The 17,640-nt window shown below is 42.1% G+C and overlaps 1 protein-coding gene across 2 annotated transcripts in view; it reads left to right on the forward strand.

Moving 5' to 3' along the window:
- Window positions 1–16,500, forward strand: part of LOC108712615 (mastermind-like protein 1) — a 43,190-nt gene extending 26,690 nt beyond the window's left edge. Inside the window, exons 2-5 of one of the 2 annotated variants that reach the window (XM_041588009.1) lie at window positions 7,689–9,092; window positions 10,697–10,954; window positions 13,656–13,770; window positions 15,161–16,500. In XM_041588009.1, coding sequence (XP_041443943.1) covers window positions 7,689–9,092; window positions 10,697–10,954; window positions 13,656–13,770; window positions 15,161–16,146 — 2,763 coding nt within the window. In that variant the 3' untranslated portion in view covers window positions 16,147–16,500. Of the gene's footprint in view, window positions 1–7,685; window positions 9,093–10,696; window positions 10,955–13,655; window positions 13,771–15,160 lie in introns of both variants that reach the window. The other variant, XM_041588008.1, reaches the window with a different exon arrangement.
- The last annotated feature ends 1,140 nt before the right edge of the window (window positions 16,501–17,640 follow it).

Consider the following 17,640-nt stretch of genomic DNA (forward strand, 5'->3'; position numbering starts at 1 on the left):
CGCAATTCTGAAGTCGCACAAAGTTGCCTCATGGAGAAAAACAAATTGCTCCGAGTGCCATCCCACCGGAGATTTACATTTTAGCAGGCTGGAAGGCAGTTTGGGGAGATTAGTCACCCCGGAGAAAAGGAGATTTGTCACCGGGCGACAAACATTTTATTCATTTAAAATTTTTTCCCATGACAGTATCTCTTAAAGTTAACTGTGACCACCCCTGTTCTGCCTACTGCCCCTTGCTTTGATTTACAGGAGTGGCACGTTGGATATTCCTGTTGAAAATAACCACAAAATTAATATTTCTATAGGCAATGGTCAGATCTAGGGATGCACCGAATCCAGGATTCGGGCTTTTACAGCAGGATTCGGATTCGGACGAATCAGACTGCAGAACCGAATCCTAATTTGCATATGCGAATTAGGGACGGGGAGGGAAATCACGTGTTACAAAAACAAGGAAGTAAATAATGTTTCCCCCTTCCCACCCATAATTTGCATATGCAAACTAGGATTTGGTTCGGTATTTGGCCGAATCTTTCACAAAGGATTCAGGGGTTCGGCCAAATCCAAAATAGTAGATTTGGTGCAACCCTAGGAAGATCAGGCTGTTTTTTGCTTGCACATAAAGCAGACTCATGCACTCTAGGTCTAAAGCTGGCCATAGATGCAAAGATCCGATTGTTCGAATCCTCGAATGATCGGACTTCCCCATCTCCCGACCTGCCACTAACCATTCAGATCAAATAAAGTAGTAAAAGCCAAAAAAATTTTTTTTTAAAAAAAAAAAGTAGTAAAAGATGAGCTCATGTTCTGCCCCTGACCGCAAATGACGAAAGTTATGTCCGACAAAGCTGGTGACAGAGTCCCATCGTACAATCAGCAATACATGCAGAGAAATTATCAGCAGCTGACAGAAATCTTTTAACCTGTCCGATCATACGACCAACCTCCGCTGGACGAAAAAAATGTCGGGACTCTACGCACACGGTCCGAAAATTGTACGAATCCTCGATTCGTACGATCGGGTCTTTACGTCTATGGCCAGTTTTAGATGGCTTGCCACTCTGCAGAAAATCAGAAAATATACAAGCTTTTCAGCGTGTATCAAACTGAAGTTGTTAGAACACTGCAGCTTTAAATTGTTTTTCTTTTTTAAATTAAGGAGGCAAATTTCATTATTTTGCCCAGTAAGCTGTAAATCGTGCAAGTGGCTCAAATTCACTCCATGCACCATATCCCCAGGGGCAGATGAAGCCAGGGCTAGTAACCGCTTTGAAGGCTGGAAACATGAGCTTGGGAACATAATAGGCTGACAAGTACACACAAGCTTGCAGCTCTTTGCTGCAAAGGGAAAGAACACAAATTGGGAGAATTTTGTACCACGTTCTGTGCTTAGAACAGCAGCTTGCACACCAAACAAAAAAGAAAAATATTAAAATGAACCCATACTATGCTATACATGCTATATGGCTGCTTCTATTCACATGGGACAATGTGGGTGGAGAAGGGGTTTTATATACTCCTACTTTATCTTCCATATGTTATGAATGTTTGCTTTCCAAAATAGAACGCTATGGGTTACCGTGCTAATCAGCCATTTTAACAAATGGTGCAAGGTACTATGTACAAAGGAAGGAACTGGGATATCGTCATTATATAGTAATACAAATGCTGTATCCATAGTAGTAGTCTCCTGTTACTTGGCCTGATATATACATACGCCTTCCAAAAAGGGCTTAATCAGTGGGCAGTCCCAAAACGTATGAAGCATGGTTCCCACATCTCTACTGCATCTCCAACATTGGCCATTACAATTTTTGTATAAGAGTTTTAACTTTGAAGGGGTGTAATACCTCCTTGTGAGTATTTTATAGTTTCTCTTGAATATGGTGATAACGGGAGCTTTTGAAAAGTTTTTGAAGCAGTTTTCAAACTTGTTTCTCTTCTTGCATTAGAAAGTGAAAAGTATCCAAGTAAGTTTAGACACTTTGGAAGTGGGGGATTGTGCGCAGAGACTGTATGTCTAGTGGATATCTCTGAGGAGCAAAGGGTTTCAAACATTATGCACTCCAAAAGTGTTGGGTCCCCCTAGGCTGTGGGAAAGTGAGAAATTTGGGCGAAGCGTAGATGGTCTAAGTGGGTTAGAGGTTTGAGGCTGTCCTTCTTTTTAAGGTGTCTGTTTTCCAAAAAGTGCTACATCTGCAGTAGTGATGTGCAGGTCGGCCCGAAACCTGCGGGTAGGGTGGGTTCTGGCCGACCTCGCACCCCCCCTTTCCGGGGGTGGGTTGAGCTCTTCTGACTGCTGTGCCCACCAAGACCTTCCAAATGCTGGCTTACGACTTTTGGGTTGAACTTTTATAGATGTGCACCTCTCGCCCTGCCCCTATTGTGGCGTCATCAGTGGGGCAGGTCCCCGCAGGTCTATAAAAGGAAGTCGGGTTCGGGCGGATGCTGGTCGAAGATTGTCTTTTATGAGCCATTTGGTAAAGTAGTTTTCATTTCAACCCACTGGGAAGGATAGTTATTGATAAGGGGCTGTAATGAAAAGGGATATTTTAGTTTGTTTGCATTTCTGGAGGCATATATTCCAGATGTAAATAAAGTATCCCCAGTGTAAATAACGAGGGGATGGAATTGTGAACAAGGTGTGACTGTGGATTGTTTGATGTGTAGCCATGATTTCTGTTCTGCATGGTGGGACCAAACAATACGGTAATTCTATTGAGGAGAGAAGGTTGGTAATAGGTATAACAGCTGGGCAGATCAACTCCTCCTATTGAGTTATCTCTGGTTAATAATCTATGATTGATTCTGAAGTCGATGGAAAAATACACCCTTATTATGGTTTTGGTCACATGAATGTGATTAAAATTAAAAAATGATTTTTTTTAATACATTTAAAGTTTCCATCTGTTAATTTAGAATGGGGGTCCCCAAACCTTTTTAACCATGAGCCAAATTCAGATATAAAAAGAGCAGGGAAGCAACATAAGCATAAAAACATTTCGTGGTGGTGCACAGTAAGTGGACTGACAGGCTACAGGAGACTCTGTTTGGTGGAACACTTGCTTATTATACAACAAAAACTTGCCTCCAAACCAGGAATTCAGAAATAAACACCTGCTTTGAGGCCACTGGGAGCAACATCCAAGGGTTGGTGACCAGCATGTTGCTCATGAGCCACTGGTTGGGGATCACTGGTCTAGAACAAGTCATTTCTTGGCAATATATGTCCTAGTTTATGTGAGAGTTCTTTTGAGAGCAATGAATGACACAATAGATTTTTAAACATGTATTTTCTTAGTAAGTTAAATTGATATTGGTAAGAAAACAATCCTATTAGGTTTATTCAATGTTTTTGGTAGTGCTAAGGTCATTATGGTAGAAGTCCTTATCTGGAAAGCGGGGTCCAAGCATTCTGCATGATAAGATTCCATGCCTTTGTTTAATATACACTAATATACACTCTTTTCACCAGCCTCTGGTTTAGTGATAGACTTAGATGGAAAGCTTGTAGCAGCAGTAGCATGAGTGATAGGCAGGGCTGTTTATGGTACTTCTCTTGTTTGCTCTGTAATTGGAGAACTTTGGCCTGTAACAAGGTAGACGGATTGTCTTGTGCTGTACAACTAGTTTCCACAAGCCTGGGGGGTCACTGCTCATTAGGCACATTCTGCCTTGTACAAAGGAGCCTGGGGCCACACTGCATAGAAGGGAAGCAGCATGAATGTGTTTTGTAAATATTCTATGAGCATAGCGAAAAGGGATACATAAGGTATCTTGCTTAGCTCTGTAAGGTTCTTATTTAATGTATTCAGTGGCGTAAGTAGATGTTATTGGGGCCCAATACATTTTAGTGCCCCCCAAATACCCAGTGGTTGCTCTGTCTTACCAATATGTATTGAAATGGCTCATTGATTAAGGCTTCCTAGCCTCCCTCTGTAGTTACACACCTGAATATATTGAGTTTTAGTTCTCAGAATAGGTTTCATTGGGTTATAAATACCTCCAAATCCTTGAATTCAGATAAGATTTCTGATGATGTGCTTGGTCAGTAGTGGAAGATCCCTTTCGAATCTGTGTAACCACCTTGTAGGGTATTAAACTGCAATGTGTCTTTATTCTTTGGGGGGGGGTTGTAGTACAGTACTCGTGTGCATTACTGGGTTATAGACAAGTGGATCTTATGTGGGTTACTGGATTGGTGCAACCTTTACCCCTTTTTTTTCTAGCTTTCTCAGTAAAAATACTCTTTAATTGCAAATGCAGGATGATTATGAGCAAACTGTAATTTTCCTTAGACCTGTAGTTCTGGGTGCACCCAAAGCAGTGGCAAGAGGGGCCCAGGCTAAAGGGGGGGAAAACTAGTGTCACATGAGCCATAAAGGAGAAGGAAAGCCGTATCCCAATTGGGGGTGCCAAGTGTTGGGCACCCCAAGTGATTGTATTGACTTAGCTGAAACCCTGGGCCGGTGCACTTATCGGCAAAAAACGTCACTGGCCTGGGGTTGTTCCAGCGAGCACCACAGAGCCATCTCTTCAGGCTTCTTCTTTCTTCAAATTTCCTGGAGCAGGTGCATGAGCAGTAGAAATGGCGACTTTTTCAGAAAAGAAAGAAGTCGCAGGAAGCCGATTGATCCGTGCTGCTCGCTGGTATAACCCCCGGATCGGTGCAGTTTTCTGCTAATAGGAGCACCGGCCCGGGGTGTGTGGTAAGTAAATACAATCACATGGGGGTGCCTAAAGGCCCCCATACAGACTAAGTTGGCAGCTTAGCTACCCGTGTGTAGAGACCCCGACGGGTTTTCACAATCGATATCTGGCCTAAAGTCGGGCAGATGGCGATTGGGCAGGTTTGAAAATCCCATCAGATCGCGGCAGCATCTTTTCGTTGATGCGATCCGACTGCCCGTTTTGCCTCCGTGCCCACTATCGGAGCAGCCCGATATTGCCCACTTTAATGTCACCAAACGAGTGGACCTCCCTGTGTATGGTCACCTTAACATTTGTATTGCACCCCCAAGTGCAATGCAACTGTCCTTCTCCTTTAAAGTCACCATAACCACAATGGGATTTATCTGCCAACCCAGTGGAGCATATTTTAGTAATGTGTGCATTTCCGCCACCTCGAACTTTACCAATATTTGCCAAGCTAAAGGGGTTGTTCTCCTTCCAAGCCGCCCCAAGTTTCCTCGTGAGGCAACTTCGGAAAACGAAATCTAAGTGCCATCCCGTCAGCGATTTAGATTCTTGCTGGCGGGAGGGTTTTTGGGGGGATTAGTCGCCCGAAGAAGAGATTTGTCGCCGGGTGACTAAATCTCCCCGAATTTTAGCATGTGCCCTTACCCTAACAGCTGTCTTTAATGAAACTCAGGGATTCTGCTCAGCATGGACAAAGATAACAAATGTATCAACTAGAATATCCATTTACAACTGTTACAGAGTGGCGACCCCTCTCCCAGTGATGCTTTAGAAACACTGAAGAAGGCCAAACATGAAACAAGTAGAGCAGTTGAAAGTAATTGAAAAGAGTCTTTATTTCTGGTGAACTTAAACCATCTGTACTGAAAAGTGTTATAAGTGAACAACCCCTTTAAACTATTAACACTTGCTGCCCTCTAGGGTTTAATTATGAAAATTATCACTTGGTGGTTCTCAGGCTGAAACAGATGCAATTCATGGCACTATATGTCTGTATTATGCCACTACTTTCTTTGTTTTACATTTTATATTCTGGATTTAATCCGTAGCTCTACAAAAGTGATTGATTGGAAGATGTTGTAACATCAGGCTGCTTTGTACGCGACCAGGCTGCCAATAGAAGACTCTGCCAATAGACTGGGCTACTGTTTTCACTTGTGCTCCAGGTTTCGAAACGATCCCACTGGCCCCAGCCCAGTTTAATTGAAGGAAACTAAAGGTGGCCATACATAAGATCCGCTCGTTTGGCGAGGTTGCCAAACAAGTGGATCTTAACCCAATATCACACGGCCTTTGGTGGGCATATTGGGTTAAGGTCCACTTGTTTGTCATCCTCGCCAAACACTTGCATTACAACGAAGGAACTTGGTGCCGACGGGTTGAAGGACCGCATCAACATATATGATGTGGTCCTCGATTGCAGGAAAAATCAAACCTGCCCGATCGATATCAGGCTGGTTTTTGGCCTGATATTGATTGGGGAGACCTGTCAGAAGCCCCCATAAACGAGCAGATATGCTGCCAAATCAGTCTGAAGGACCGATATCGGCATCTTTAATCTGCCAATCTATGGCATACATGATAAGATCCGCTTGTTTAGCGAAGGTCGCCAAACATAATGGATCCTCTGTGCCCACCAGCGGCAGGGCGATATTGCTTTAAACCGATTGTAGGCCCAAATGATCGGATTATAATGAAGAAAATGGGTGCCGACAGGGCGAGGACCATATCAACAATACAGTCCTCGTTCACATAGAAAAATCAAACCTCCCTGATCAATATCGGGCCGATTTTTGGACAGAAATCGATTGGGGAGCCCCATCGGAAGCCACCTTTACTCTCCTGAGATGGGGCATATTAATCCCCTATAGAAATCTCCTCTCCTGCTGGTAATAAAGCTCCCTAGCATATCCTGCTTCTCTGTTTTCATTTGAATTGCTGCATGTAATACTCTTCACGTGTAGCTATCCCGGGTAATATTGCACAAAATGTCTCCATCTGTGTTTTAGGCTCAATACAAATATCTATACATGTGGCAATTCAAATAAATGCAGAGGGACCGTTATTGTCAAGCTCCTTGTTGCTCGTGGGTGGTAAAGTTTCCCATCTATTGTAGAGTGTTTTTTAGCATAAAACTGTAAAAGAAATCGTTACTCACCACCATGCTTTGGTCCAAGATGGCAGCGCCCTGTTCCGCCACGTGGATCCTGCTGATCGCAGCGCTGTGACGCCAGCGGCTTCTCGTCCGCCGATGGGTCAGAACAGGCACCGGCGTCTGAACGCCAGCGTCAACGTCATGACGTCCAGCTTTTGGCGCCAAAACAGGCCTATTTAAAGGAGTTTGAACACTGCAACAGTGTATAGGTTTCACTTTGTGCATTCCTTGGTGTGACTCTATTATTGTTATTGATTCCTGTGTACCGACCTTTGCCTGATTAACCGTTTTGACCCTATTCTGCCTGGATTGACCCCTTGCCTGAACTCTGACCATTCTATTGCCGAACCCTCTTGTACCTTGAACTTTGTTTGCTTGAACTGCCTCCTCCTTGGTCCGCACTCCAACTGTGCCTTCGGGCCCTTACAATAGTAAAGAAAGCATTTATGATAATTCATACTGACATGTCCCTGCTAAATATTGACCTCTGTCCATATCACTTTTGATGAATGCAGTACAAAAGTTAATCTTAGACTGTTCCATGTTAATGATTTAAATAATTTTGGATGCATCAAATCCATAATTTTAGGATTTGGCTGAAAACCGAACACTCCAACCCACCACCCAAATTAGCAAAAAAATCATAAAAAAGAAAATATTCAGCATACAAAAAAGTAAAGATATCTTCATTTGTCCAGTGGTCTAAAGTCCTCTAATGTGGGGTCAGATTTGGCTTGGCCAGGCAAGAAAGGATTTGGTGCATCCATATAAAGTAATATATAAGGCTTAGTAACGTTAATTTTGGTTAATTTAAATGTTCTTTTTCTTTCAGCAGCTCCATGAAACTGTTAAAAGAAAGCTGGATAATGCAGCTTCCCCACAAAATGGGGATCAGCAGAATGGATATGGAGACATGTTTTCTGTGCCTAAGAAATTGAGACACGACGATGCACTTGGCGGTGTTATTGGTTCATCAAATGGGATGCCTCCTGTTTCTCCCCTAAATCAGCTGGATCACAAACCTCCCAATGGAGACTCGTTGCATTTAAATGGGAATCACTCGATTGGACTAGATGGCCACACTAAAAAGTGTCTTTCAGACGGTGGTCTGCAGCTTAACGGTAATGGAGATGCGGATGACTTCTCTCTTTGTTTAAGCAAAGAGATGAAACAAGAACCGATAGATGATCTACCTTGTATGCTGTCTGGAGTGGGTGGTTCTATATCTCAAAACAACCTGATGCCAGACCTTAACTTAAATGAGCAGGAATGGAAGGAGCTCATAGAAGAACTTAACAAATCTGTACCAGATGAAGATATGAAGGACCTTTTCAATGACGATTTTGAAGACAAAAAAGATATAGATGCTTCAAACTCTGCAACGCAAACTCCTCTGGCTCAAGATATCCACATAAAGACCGAGTTTTCTCCAGCCGCATTTGATCATGAGTCCCATGGATCACCACAATGTAGATCAGCATCATCTGGCCCTTTTGTTGGTGCTCCATCGGCACCTGCCAGCAGTGCATCTCCAGGTGTTTGTAGTTCTCAGACTGTGTTCCAGTCAGCTGGTCAGGCAGTGACTGAGTCCTCTAACCAGGCTTTGATGCAATCCTCAAACCAGCCACCAAATGTGCAGAGATCTTTACCCAACGTGTTAATGCCTTTGCAGGGTAATCCAACTGCCAAAGAGATGTCGTCCGCCCAACAGCTTCAGCAGATTGCAGCCAAGCAGAAACGAGATCAGTTGTTACAGAATCAGCCGGTTCACCAGACTAATCAAATGCCCAACTGGCCCCAGTCCAGGTCATCACAGAGTCCTTTAGGAGTTTCATACACTATGGAAAAGCCAACGAGCCCTTCTGTTTACTCACAAGACTTTACCAATCAGAAAATGATGATGTCTAACCTAAACAAGAGTTCCCCTCGTGGTGGAGCAAATTACATGCAGCCAAATCGTGTAAATATGATTGGCCAGAAGCCTGCAAACAACTTAAACGCTAATCCTGCTGCGGCCCCAAATGCCATGCTGGACTATGGCAATACAATACCCCTTTCCCATTTTGAGACTCAGCGGGGACCTGGCGTCGTGAACCAGAACCAGAATAAACCAGGCATGTTACCATATCCACAGCGTCAACAGCAACAATTGTCACACATGTCGGAGGAACAGAAGTCTATGTTTCTTCTAAAACGAAAGGCTGGAATGCAATACAGGCCTTTAGTGTCACACGGCCAGGTAAGTTTCATTAGATTTGTTTTTGCTGCAAGCCCCATTTAACCTTAACGTTTACTGTTTTTTGTTAATAAAGATATGGGATCCATTATCTGGAAAGCTCCGAATTACGTAATGGCCATTTTCCATGGATTCCATTTTATCCAAATAATCCCAATTTTTTTTAAAATTATTTCCTTATTAATAAAACAGTACCTTGTACGTCATCCAAACCAAGAAATAATGAATCCTTATTGGAAGTAAAACCAGTCTATTATTTTTTTTTTTTTTTTTTAATATTTACTTGATTTTCTAGTAGACTTAAAACGATCCTGTCATGGAAAAAGCCTCAGTTAATCGCTCTGCTCCAGCAGAATTCTGCACTGAAATCCATTTCTCAAAAGAGCAAACAGATTTAATTTTGAGATCTGACATGGGGCTAGACATATTGTCCGTTTCCCAGCTGCCCCCAGTCATGCGACTTGTGCTCTGATAAACTTCAGACACTCTTTACTGCTGTACTGCAAGTTGGAATGATATCATTGCAACTTGCAATCGTGTAGGTTAAACAATTTATTTTGGGCCTTTCAATTAGACTTCTAAACAATAGCACCATTTGTTAATAAGGAATCAATGTGCTGTTCTGATGCTGGAAGCTGCCTGTAAGATGCCTTTCAATTCAAATTGAAAAAAAGCAGGAAAACAAAAATTATTTGCACAGATTATATGCTCATTTACTGGCTGACTTTTAAAGACTATACCTTCTCTTTTAATTTTTATGTAAATTAGTGTCCACACCAGTAGTTTTTAATTGGTTGGACACCGCTAAAATAAGCGACAGAGATATTCACAGGTGATTTTTTTGGAGGGCTGGAAATCTGCCCAAGGGATCCACAGGCTTTTTTTTTTTTTTTTTTTTTTTAATGAAGTGATAATTTCAAGTCCTACATTAGGATCATTATACAGGTATAGGATCCGTTATCCAGAAAGCTCAGAATTACAGAATTTTATGCAAATCTAAATTTTTTAAAAATTTCCTTTTTCTATCTAATAATAACAGTACCTTGTACTTTATCCCAACTAACATACTATTAATCTTTATTGGGTTTATTTAATGTTTAAATTATTTTTTTAGTAGAGTTAATTTTGAGTTATTTGCTGCAATGAATATCACAACAAACCTCTTCTTCCTTCCCTTTTGTTTTTTTTAAATTTATTTATTAAGTAAAGCACTTGAGTCTTCCAAAACAGTAAAAAAAAATACTGAGCAGTTTCATAGCATTTTACACAAGGTTTGAGTGATGCGAGCACCAACATTTATTGCTATTATTCCAGAAAATCTATGTGGAAAGTACAATGTATAGACAGCTTAGTTCCTACGTGAATCATCAACGTGTTAATGATTAATTCAGTATTTAGCATAGTAAATTGTCTTTTAAATAGGCATAAAAGCAGTGCAAAGCTCTGGTCTACTTAATTTCAAAGCAAGTGATTCCATACTGATATAATGAAACGTGTGTTCAGGTTATGTCCTGGGGGAGAGCACTGTTAGATTGTCAGTCTCCATTTTGGTTTTGATTTGTCACATTTTTTTTTTTTTTAATTTGCTTTTTTTTTCTTTTCTACAGGACCTTAACATAACTTCAAGTGTACCCCGTGCCCCCGTATCTGTGGCAGGGCCTGGAGTGGTTGCACAACCGCCAGTAGCCTCTATGGCAGGGAATCACAATAATGCTGCATACGTAAGTGGTCAGCAACAGGCCGTAATGAAACAGCAGCTCCTTTTGGAGCAGCAGAAGCAAAGAGAGCAGAAACAGCTTCTTTTGGAGCAGCATAAGCAGCAAATTCAGATGGCACAAAGGCAGCAGCATCTCCTTGCGGAACAGGTACAGTCCATTATTTTGTTATTACCGCTTTGTGGTTGTAGTGAGAATTCTTCCACAATGTGACCTGTAAACTTTGCATCTTACTTTGTTTTTTGTTTTTTCCTCCAGTCTTTCATTAAGCTTTTCTAACCTTTCTTGCAATTTTAAGCTCATGGCATGTATTGACCACCACTCTGCAAGCGAGTTGCCATAATCCAAACACCCTGTGTTTGGCCTACGAGTCACATGTACTTTCTTCGTGTTATAATCTCATTTATTTATGTACAGAGTAAGGGCAGAGACACACAACTGGCATTGCACTTGGAGCGTTTCGTTTTCTGAAGTCGCCCAAGGTTTCCTCATGAGGCGACTTCGGAAAACGAAGCGCACCAATTGCCATCCCTCCAGGCGATTTATATTCTAGCCAGCGGGAGGCAGTTCGGGGAGATTAGTCGTCCCGAAGAAGAGGAGATTTGTCGCTGGGCGGCTAATCTCCCCGAATCTGAGCGTGTCTCTGCCCTTAGGGTGCTGGCAGACGTGGCTACTCGGGGAGATTAGTCGCCGAGCGACAAATTGCCTATTCTTCGGGCAACCAATCTTCCCGAATTACCTCCCGCCAGCTAGAATGTAAATCGCCGTCGTGATGGTACTTGGAACGATTAGTTTCCAAAGTCGCCAAAGTTTCCTCGTGAGGCAACTTTGGGCGATTTCGGAAAACTTAAGCCCACCGATTGCCATCCTGCCGTCGATTTACATTCTAGCCAGCGGGAAGGCATTTAGGGGGACTTATCTCCCTCAGTAGCCTCGTGTGCCACCACCCTAAAGTGATACAAGATGTAAATATATATTCTTTACAATCTAAGAGGGAGAGTAAATGAGACCAACATTAAGCATATTGTGATTAGATGAAAAAGGGGGTCTCCATAAAGTAGAATATTTACTCACCACATTAGCAGGCACTCAAATAAAGGCAATCTTCCATCAAACAGTTGAAATCCAGTAAAAAAGATTTTTTGCGTCCTCTGCCTTACACGTTTTGTGTTACAAACACTTAAGGATAACCAGCATGGCTGTAGAGTTCCTGTTGGTTAGGATAGTAATGGCAAGTGCAAAGTGAAAAATAGAAACCCAGTCTCTTATTCAAATAGGCGCATGGTTGCTACGGAAATTGGGACCCTAGCAACCAAATTGCTGAAAGTGCAAACTGGACAGCTGTTAAATAAAAAGCTCAAAAGCCGCAAATAAGTGCAAACCAATTGCAAATTGTCTGTCATTCTCTGCGTCATACTAAAACGTAATTTAAAGGCTAACAAACCTTTAAGCATGGGCCTTGTGTAACACTGATAGTAATGTCAAAACAGCAGTGGAATATGGAAATATAACTAGTTTAGTTTTGCCCATGTTTATTAGACAAGTGAAGGATATAAATGCATATAATGCCACATCGGAGTTGTCTCCTGACAACTTCCATGACTACTTGGTGGTCAGACTGGTGGGAAAATGATTTGGAGCCAAGATGAGAAATCATCTAGAAATTGAGAAGTAGCTCAGGGAGGTTGATAACACCAAAGAATTCATGGTTCAGTGATGCCTTGAAACAAAGTCCCTGGATATAAAAAGATTGTGTATAACAGTGTTACATGTTGGGTGGGCATACTACAAGGCACATGGATTTGGTAATATAAGAATGACCAGTGAGAGATCTCAGAAAAGAGAACTTCTGCTCTCACCAGCTCGTAAGAAATGAAAATGTAAACTGAATAGTCACTGACTGATTAAATGAGTTTACACTTTTGAGACAAATAACAGAGTTATGCTACAGAGTGGGTTAAATGAGTTTAGGTTGTGAATTCTGCACTGAAATCTGTTTTTCAAAAGAGCAAACAGACCTAGAACTAGACATAATGTCAGTTTCCAAGATGCCCTCAGTCATGTGACTTGTGCTCTAATAAACCTCAGTTACTCTTTACTGCTGCACTGCAAGTTTGAATGATATCACCCTCTCCCTTTTTCTCCGCTGGCCGAGAATCCGCTGCCCCAGTGCTCTTTCGCTCATGCTCTGCCTGCACCTGGAAGGATTTAATCTGCTTGGTTGCAGGCTGATGCATCGGATTTTGCTCCGAAATGTGACTTTGCATTTCACACCAAATCTGCCTGCAGTTAGAAAGATGAGGGGAGCAGCAGGCCAGGTGATTCTATAACTTTGGAGAATCCGCTTTCATAAGGATCATCTGGCCCTAGCTCTTAGTAAATAAGAGGGACAAAAATGGCTGAAGCAAAGCATTGAAATATGGGCATGGTTGCAAAATCAGGAAAAGCAGATAACTGTAGACTTACATATAAAAAGTGCCTGTAGCAGCAGGATTCATTCTCCGCACTGGGTAAATCTGTAATCGGATTTTCTTCCATTAAGAGCCTGTGCTGAGCACTACAGCTTTCAGAGTGGAGATATGGAGCCAATATGACTCCTACTTGAGAAGTGGCAACTGATATCCGTTATTGAAGATTTAACTGGAGGGGTGACTGAACCCAGTCAATAACTCAAGATTAGAATATAATTGTGGAGAGAGAGAGACAGGTTATTTATTGATATCAAGATCATATATGTTTATCCATGGCAGGAGAAAAGCCAGAACCGAGGATCCTAGAAATAGTGCGGCATAATAAGAAACTGCATGGTGTAAATTCATTGAAATTTATAATGAGCTTCATCTTTTCACAGGAGAAACAGCGCCACCAACAGGAACAGCTCCAACGACATCTGACTAGACCTCCACCACAGTACCAGGATCAGTCACAGAATTCTTACCCTCAGCAGGCTGTTGGGCCATTCCCAGGTATTGAAGGGACAGCAGAACTAGAAAGAAATTATATAAATGGATTGCTTAAAAAATTATTCATCTTAATATATAACTTTGCACACAGATCAAAACTACCAACACTGCCATTTTTTGGTCGATGTGATGCAACCTCATTATTTAAGACTTCTTTGTTCTTATTTCCAAGGCGTTTATTTGCCATCCCATGTATTCGTGCAAGCAGCTTAAAAAGTTATTTACCACTTAGGCTTCCAAAGCAGTAGTAACTATGGCTGCTTAGAGGTAGCTTTAAATAGAATGCTTATTTACTGTACTGGTGAGTGTGGAAACTAGTTAGTTGACTGTTATGGCAGTATTTTGCACATTGATAGCCTTGTTAAAGGAGAAGCAAAGGTATCGTACACTTGGGGGTAGGGATGCACCGGTTCGGGATTCGGCCTTTTTCAGCTAGATTTGGCCAAATCATTCTGCCTGGCTGAACTGAATCCTTATTTGCATATGCAAATTAGGAGTGGGGAGGGAAATGGCGTGACTTTTTGTCACAAAACAAGGAAGTAAAACATTTTTTCCCCTTTGCACCCTTAATTTGCATATGCAAATTAGGATTCAGTTCCGTATTCTGCCAAATCTTTCGGGAAGGATTCGTGGGTTCGGCCGAATCCAAAATAGAGTATTCGTGGCATCCATATTTGGGGGTGCCAAATGTTAGGCACCCCCAAGTGATTGTACTGACTTACCTGAAACCCCAGGCTGGTGCTCCTATCAGCAGAAAACTGCACCGGCCCTGGGATATACCAGTGAGCACCACGGAGCGATCTTCTTCCGGCTTCCTCTTTCTTCGTGCGGCTGCGCATGCACATTAGATCGAAAAGCCAAATTTTAACTAAAATGTCGGCTATTTCGTTCTACTGTGCATGCGTCTGCCCTGGGAAATTTGAAGAAAGAAGAAGCCGGAAGATAATTGCTCCATGGTGCTCACTGGTATAACCCCGGGCTGGTGCAGTTTTCTGCTGATAGGAGCACCAACCCAGGGTTTCAGGTAAGTCAGTACAATCACTTGGGGGTGCCTAACAATTGGCACCCCCAAGTGTACGATGCCTTTCCTTCTCCTTTAAGAGGAGGTTTGAATATGCAAAACGCACAGTTCTGGTTAACTGTGATATTTTAGTACTAGTTTAAATTGACGGAATATTTTGCTCGTAGAATAATCTATGGACCTCTAAAAGGTGATATCATAACACATGTAGACACCTACTAATCGCTTAGATCTTAAAACCAGTCATCAATGCTGCAGGTGTCTAATAATGACCCTTGGTGTATTCCTCTTCACATCATTTTAGGGTTGCATAATTTAATACAAAGCATTAACTTCCATCGAGATATTTAGATGTTCTCCATTTTCTTCTAGGATCCTCGACCGTTATTCCTGGAGTGAATAATATTTCACAGCCCACCTCTGGCACCCCTCGGATTTTTTCTCAGACGCAACAAATGATGCAGATGGGAGGAGGTCACACAACTGTTCCACCATTAACATCCGGTTCCAACTCTCAAGACCGTTCTGTTTCCCAGTACCCCAGTCTCCAGACTGTGCAGCGTGGTGGTATGTACAACATGGGATCTGGTCTCTCGCAGATAATAGGTAATCATGCAACGCAAAATAACATACCCAATGGTCAACCGCAGATACAGAGACAGGCAAGTAATCCTCACCCTGCTGGCTATGGACCGAATCCTATGGTAAACTCTGGGTTACCACAACAGCACAACAAACTGGGTATTAATACTGCCGTGACAAAGGCCCAGATTCCAAGAATGCCTTCTGCCATGTCTTCACAGAACCCTACATGGCCAAACCAAGGCATGCAGAACATAAACAGTCAACCCCAAGGAAATGGTGGTTTGGGTGCATTTAGTGCAGCCAGTGCCTCTTTTCATCTCCAGCAGACTCACCACAAATTGGGCAACCAACAGTTTGGCCAAGGCATGCCACAGGTTGGTCTTGCAACCAGTCGACCCATGACATCAATAAACCAGTCTGTTACTGGTCAGATGATGCCGTACATGGCATCCCAGCAAAGGACAAACCCTGCAAGTCAGCAACCACCACCCAATCAGCAGGTCCTACCAGTGATGAACCAGACTGTGGCAGATATAACGGCATTCAGCCAGAATACTGGCCAGCAGATGACTAATAGAGCCGGACTCCACTGTAATCAGAATTATCAGGTGAGATCAGCCAGTCAGGACTTGCCTTTCGGCTATAGCAATCAACCCGGCAGTAGCGGGCTACAGAATTTGTCTGGTGATGCTGACCTGTTGGACTCTTTACTGAAAAACAGGACTTCCGAAGAGTGGATGAATGACTTGGATGAGTTGCTTGGCAATCATTGATATTGGGGCGGATAATTTCTTTTTCTCTTATTTAGCTAATATTTTCAAATATGTTAGTACATTTTTATAAAAAGAAAAAGTGAAAAAAAAAAACCATCATTGTTTGGACCAAAAATCTCCACCATGTCGGCGAGGCTGGAACGCAAGCTGCGATGCTGCTTTATCTTTCTATTTTCTTAGTCAGTGCCTGGAGCATATTAGGAGGGGGGGGGGTCTCTGCTTCTCACTGTGGCGTGTCACTAAACTTGGCAGGAAACACTTTAAAATGCCTTATGTTCTATGCACATCGGTGTGCACAAGGCAGTAAGCTTTTGGTTAAAGTTCCATAGTTGACATTAAAATGTCTAAAGCTGCCCTTGTGTATCTATACCCTATTATATCATGTACCACGTCTTGACTCAATTCGTTTTTAACCAGCATTATCGCCCTTTACGAATACAGTGGTTTGTTTTTTTTATTCTTTTCCTTAGGTTTGGTTTTACAAGTGTCCTTTCTAAATATTACTGCGGCGATTAACAAAAAAAGAATGCTGCATCTCTGCACAAAAGAAATGTTACCGCACATTTAATAATTGAAATGTTGGCCCAGCAGGCTTTTCTTTCCCTTTGTGGAATAAGCGAGGCAGTATAAATTCGGCCATTGCAACTGATTCTGGTAGAGTCGATGCTGGACGGGCCAATAGAAAATAACTTTAGTTGCCGGTGAACAGCATGGCTGTTCTGCTATAATCCTGAGGAACGTGGTGGCATGGAAATGCTTTTAGTATGCACTTAAAGGAGAAGGAAAGGGTAAAATTAAGTATGTTTTATTAGAATGGTCTATATAAATACATCAGTAAACCCTTAACGTAATGCTGTTCTGAGTCCTCTGTCAAAATATTGTGTATACATGGGCTTCTGTATCAGACTTCCTATTTTCAGCATAAACCTCCAGGGCTAGGGCTTGAGCATGCTCAGTTTGCTCCTTTCCCCCCCTTCCTGCTGTAATCTGAGCTATGAGTGAGCAGGGAAAGACTCGGGCAGGAAGTGATGTCACAGCAAGCCAACATGGCAGCTGCTATCCTAAACAAACCGAGAGCTTCTAGAGCTGTTTACTCAGGTATGGTAAAGCATTCTGCCGAATAAATATAATGTTATAGCTTGCACTATTGTGGCTAATCTATTGGCAATAAACTGCTTTGGTAGCTTTCCTTCTCCTTTAAAAATCTTTAAAAATCATCCCTGTGCTGCTTATCCTTTTTAATGGAGCTATGGCACAAGTGTTAAATGAACAGCATCTAAACAATGTGTGCATTGGCATCCCTGTCATTTCTAAATATTATCCTCCTGCCTCTTTACCTTATAGGTATTGACCGCAAAAGTACTTTTACCAAAAAGCTCGTTTGGAATAAAAACATGGGCTAAATGTTATTGATGATAACCTTTTCTATGATAATGCAATTGTTTTAAAGGATCAAAGCATGGAAACACGAATTATATCATTGACATAATCAAA

The sequence above is a fragment of the Xenopus laevis genome, chromosome 3S (genome assembly GCF_017654675.1).
Source record: "Xenopus laevis strain J_2021 chromosome 3S, Xenopus_laevis_v10.1, whole genome shotgun sequence".
NCBI classification, from domain to species: Eukaryota; Metazoa; Chordata; class Amphibia; order Anura; family Pipidae; genus Xenopus; species Xenopus laevis.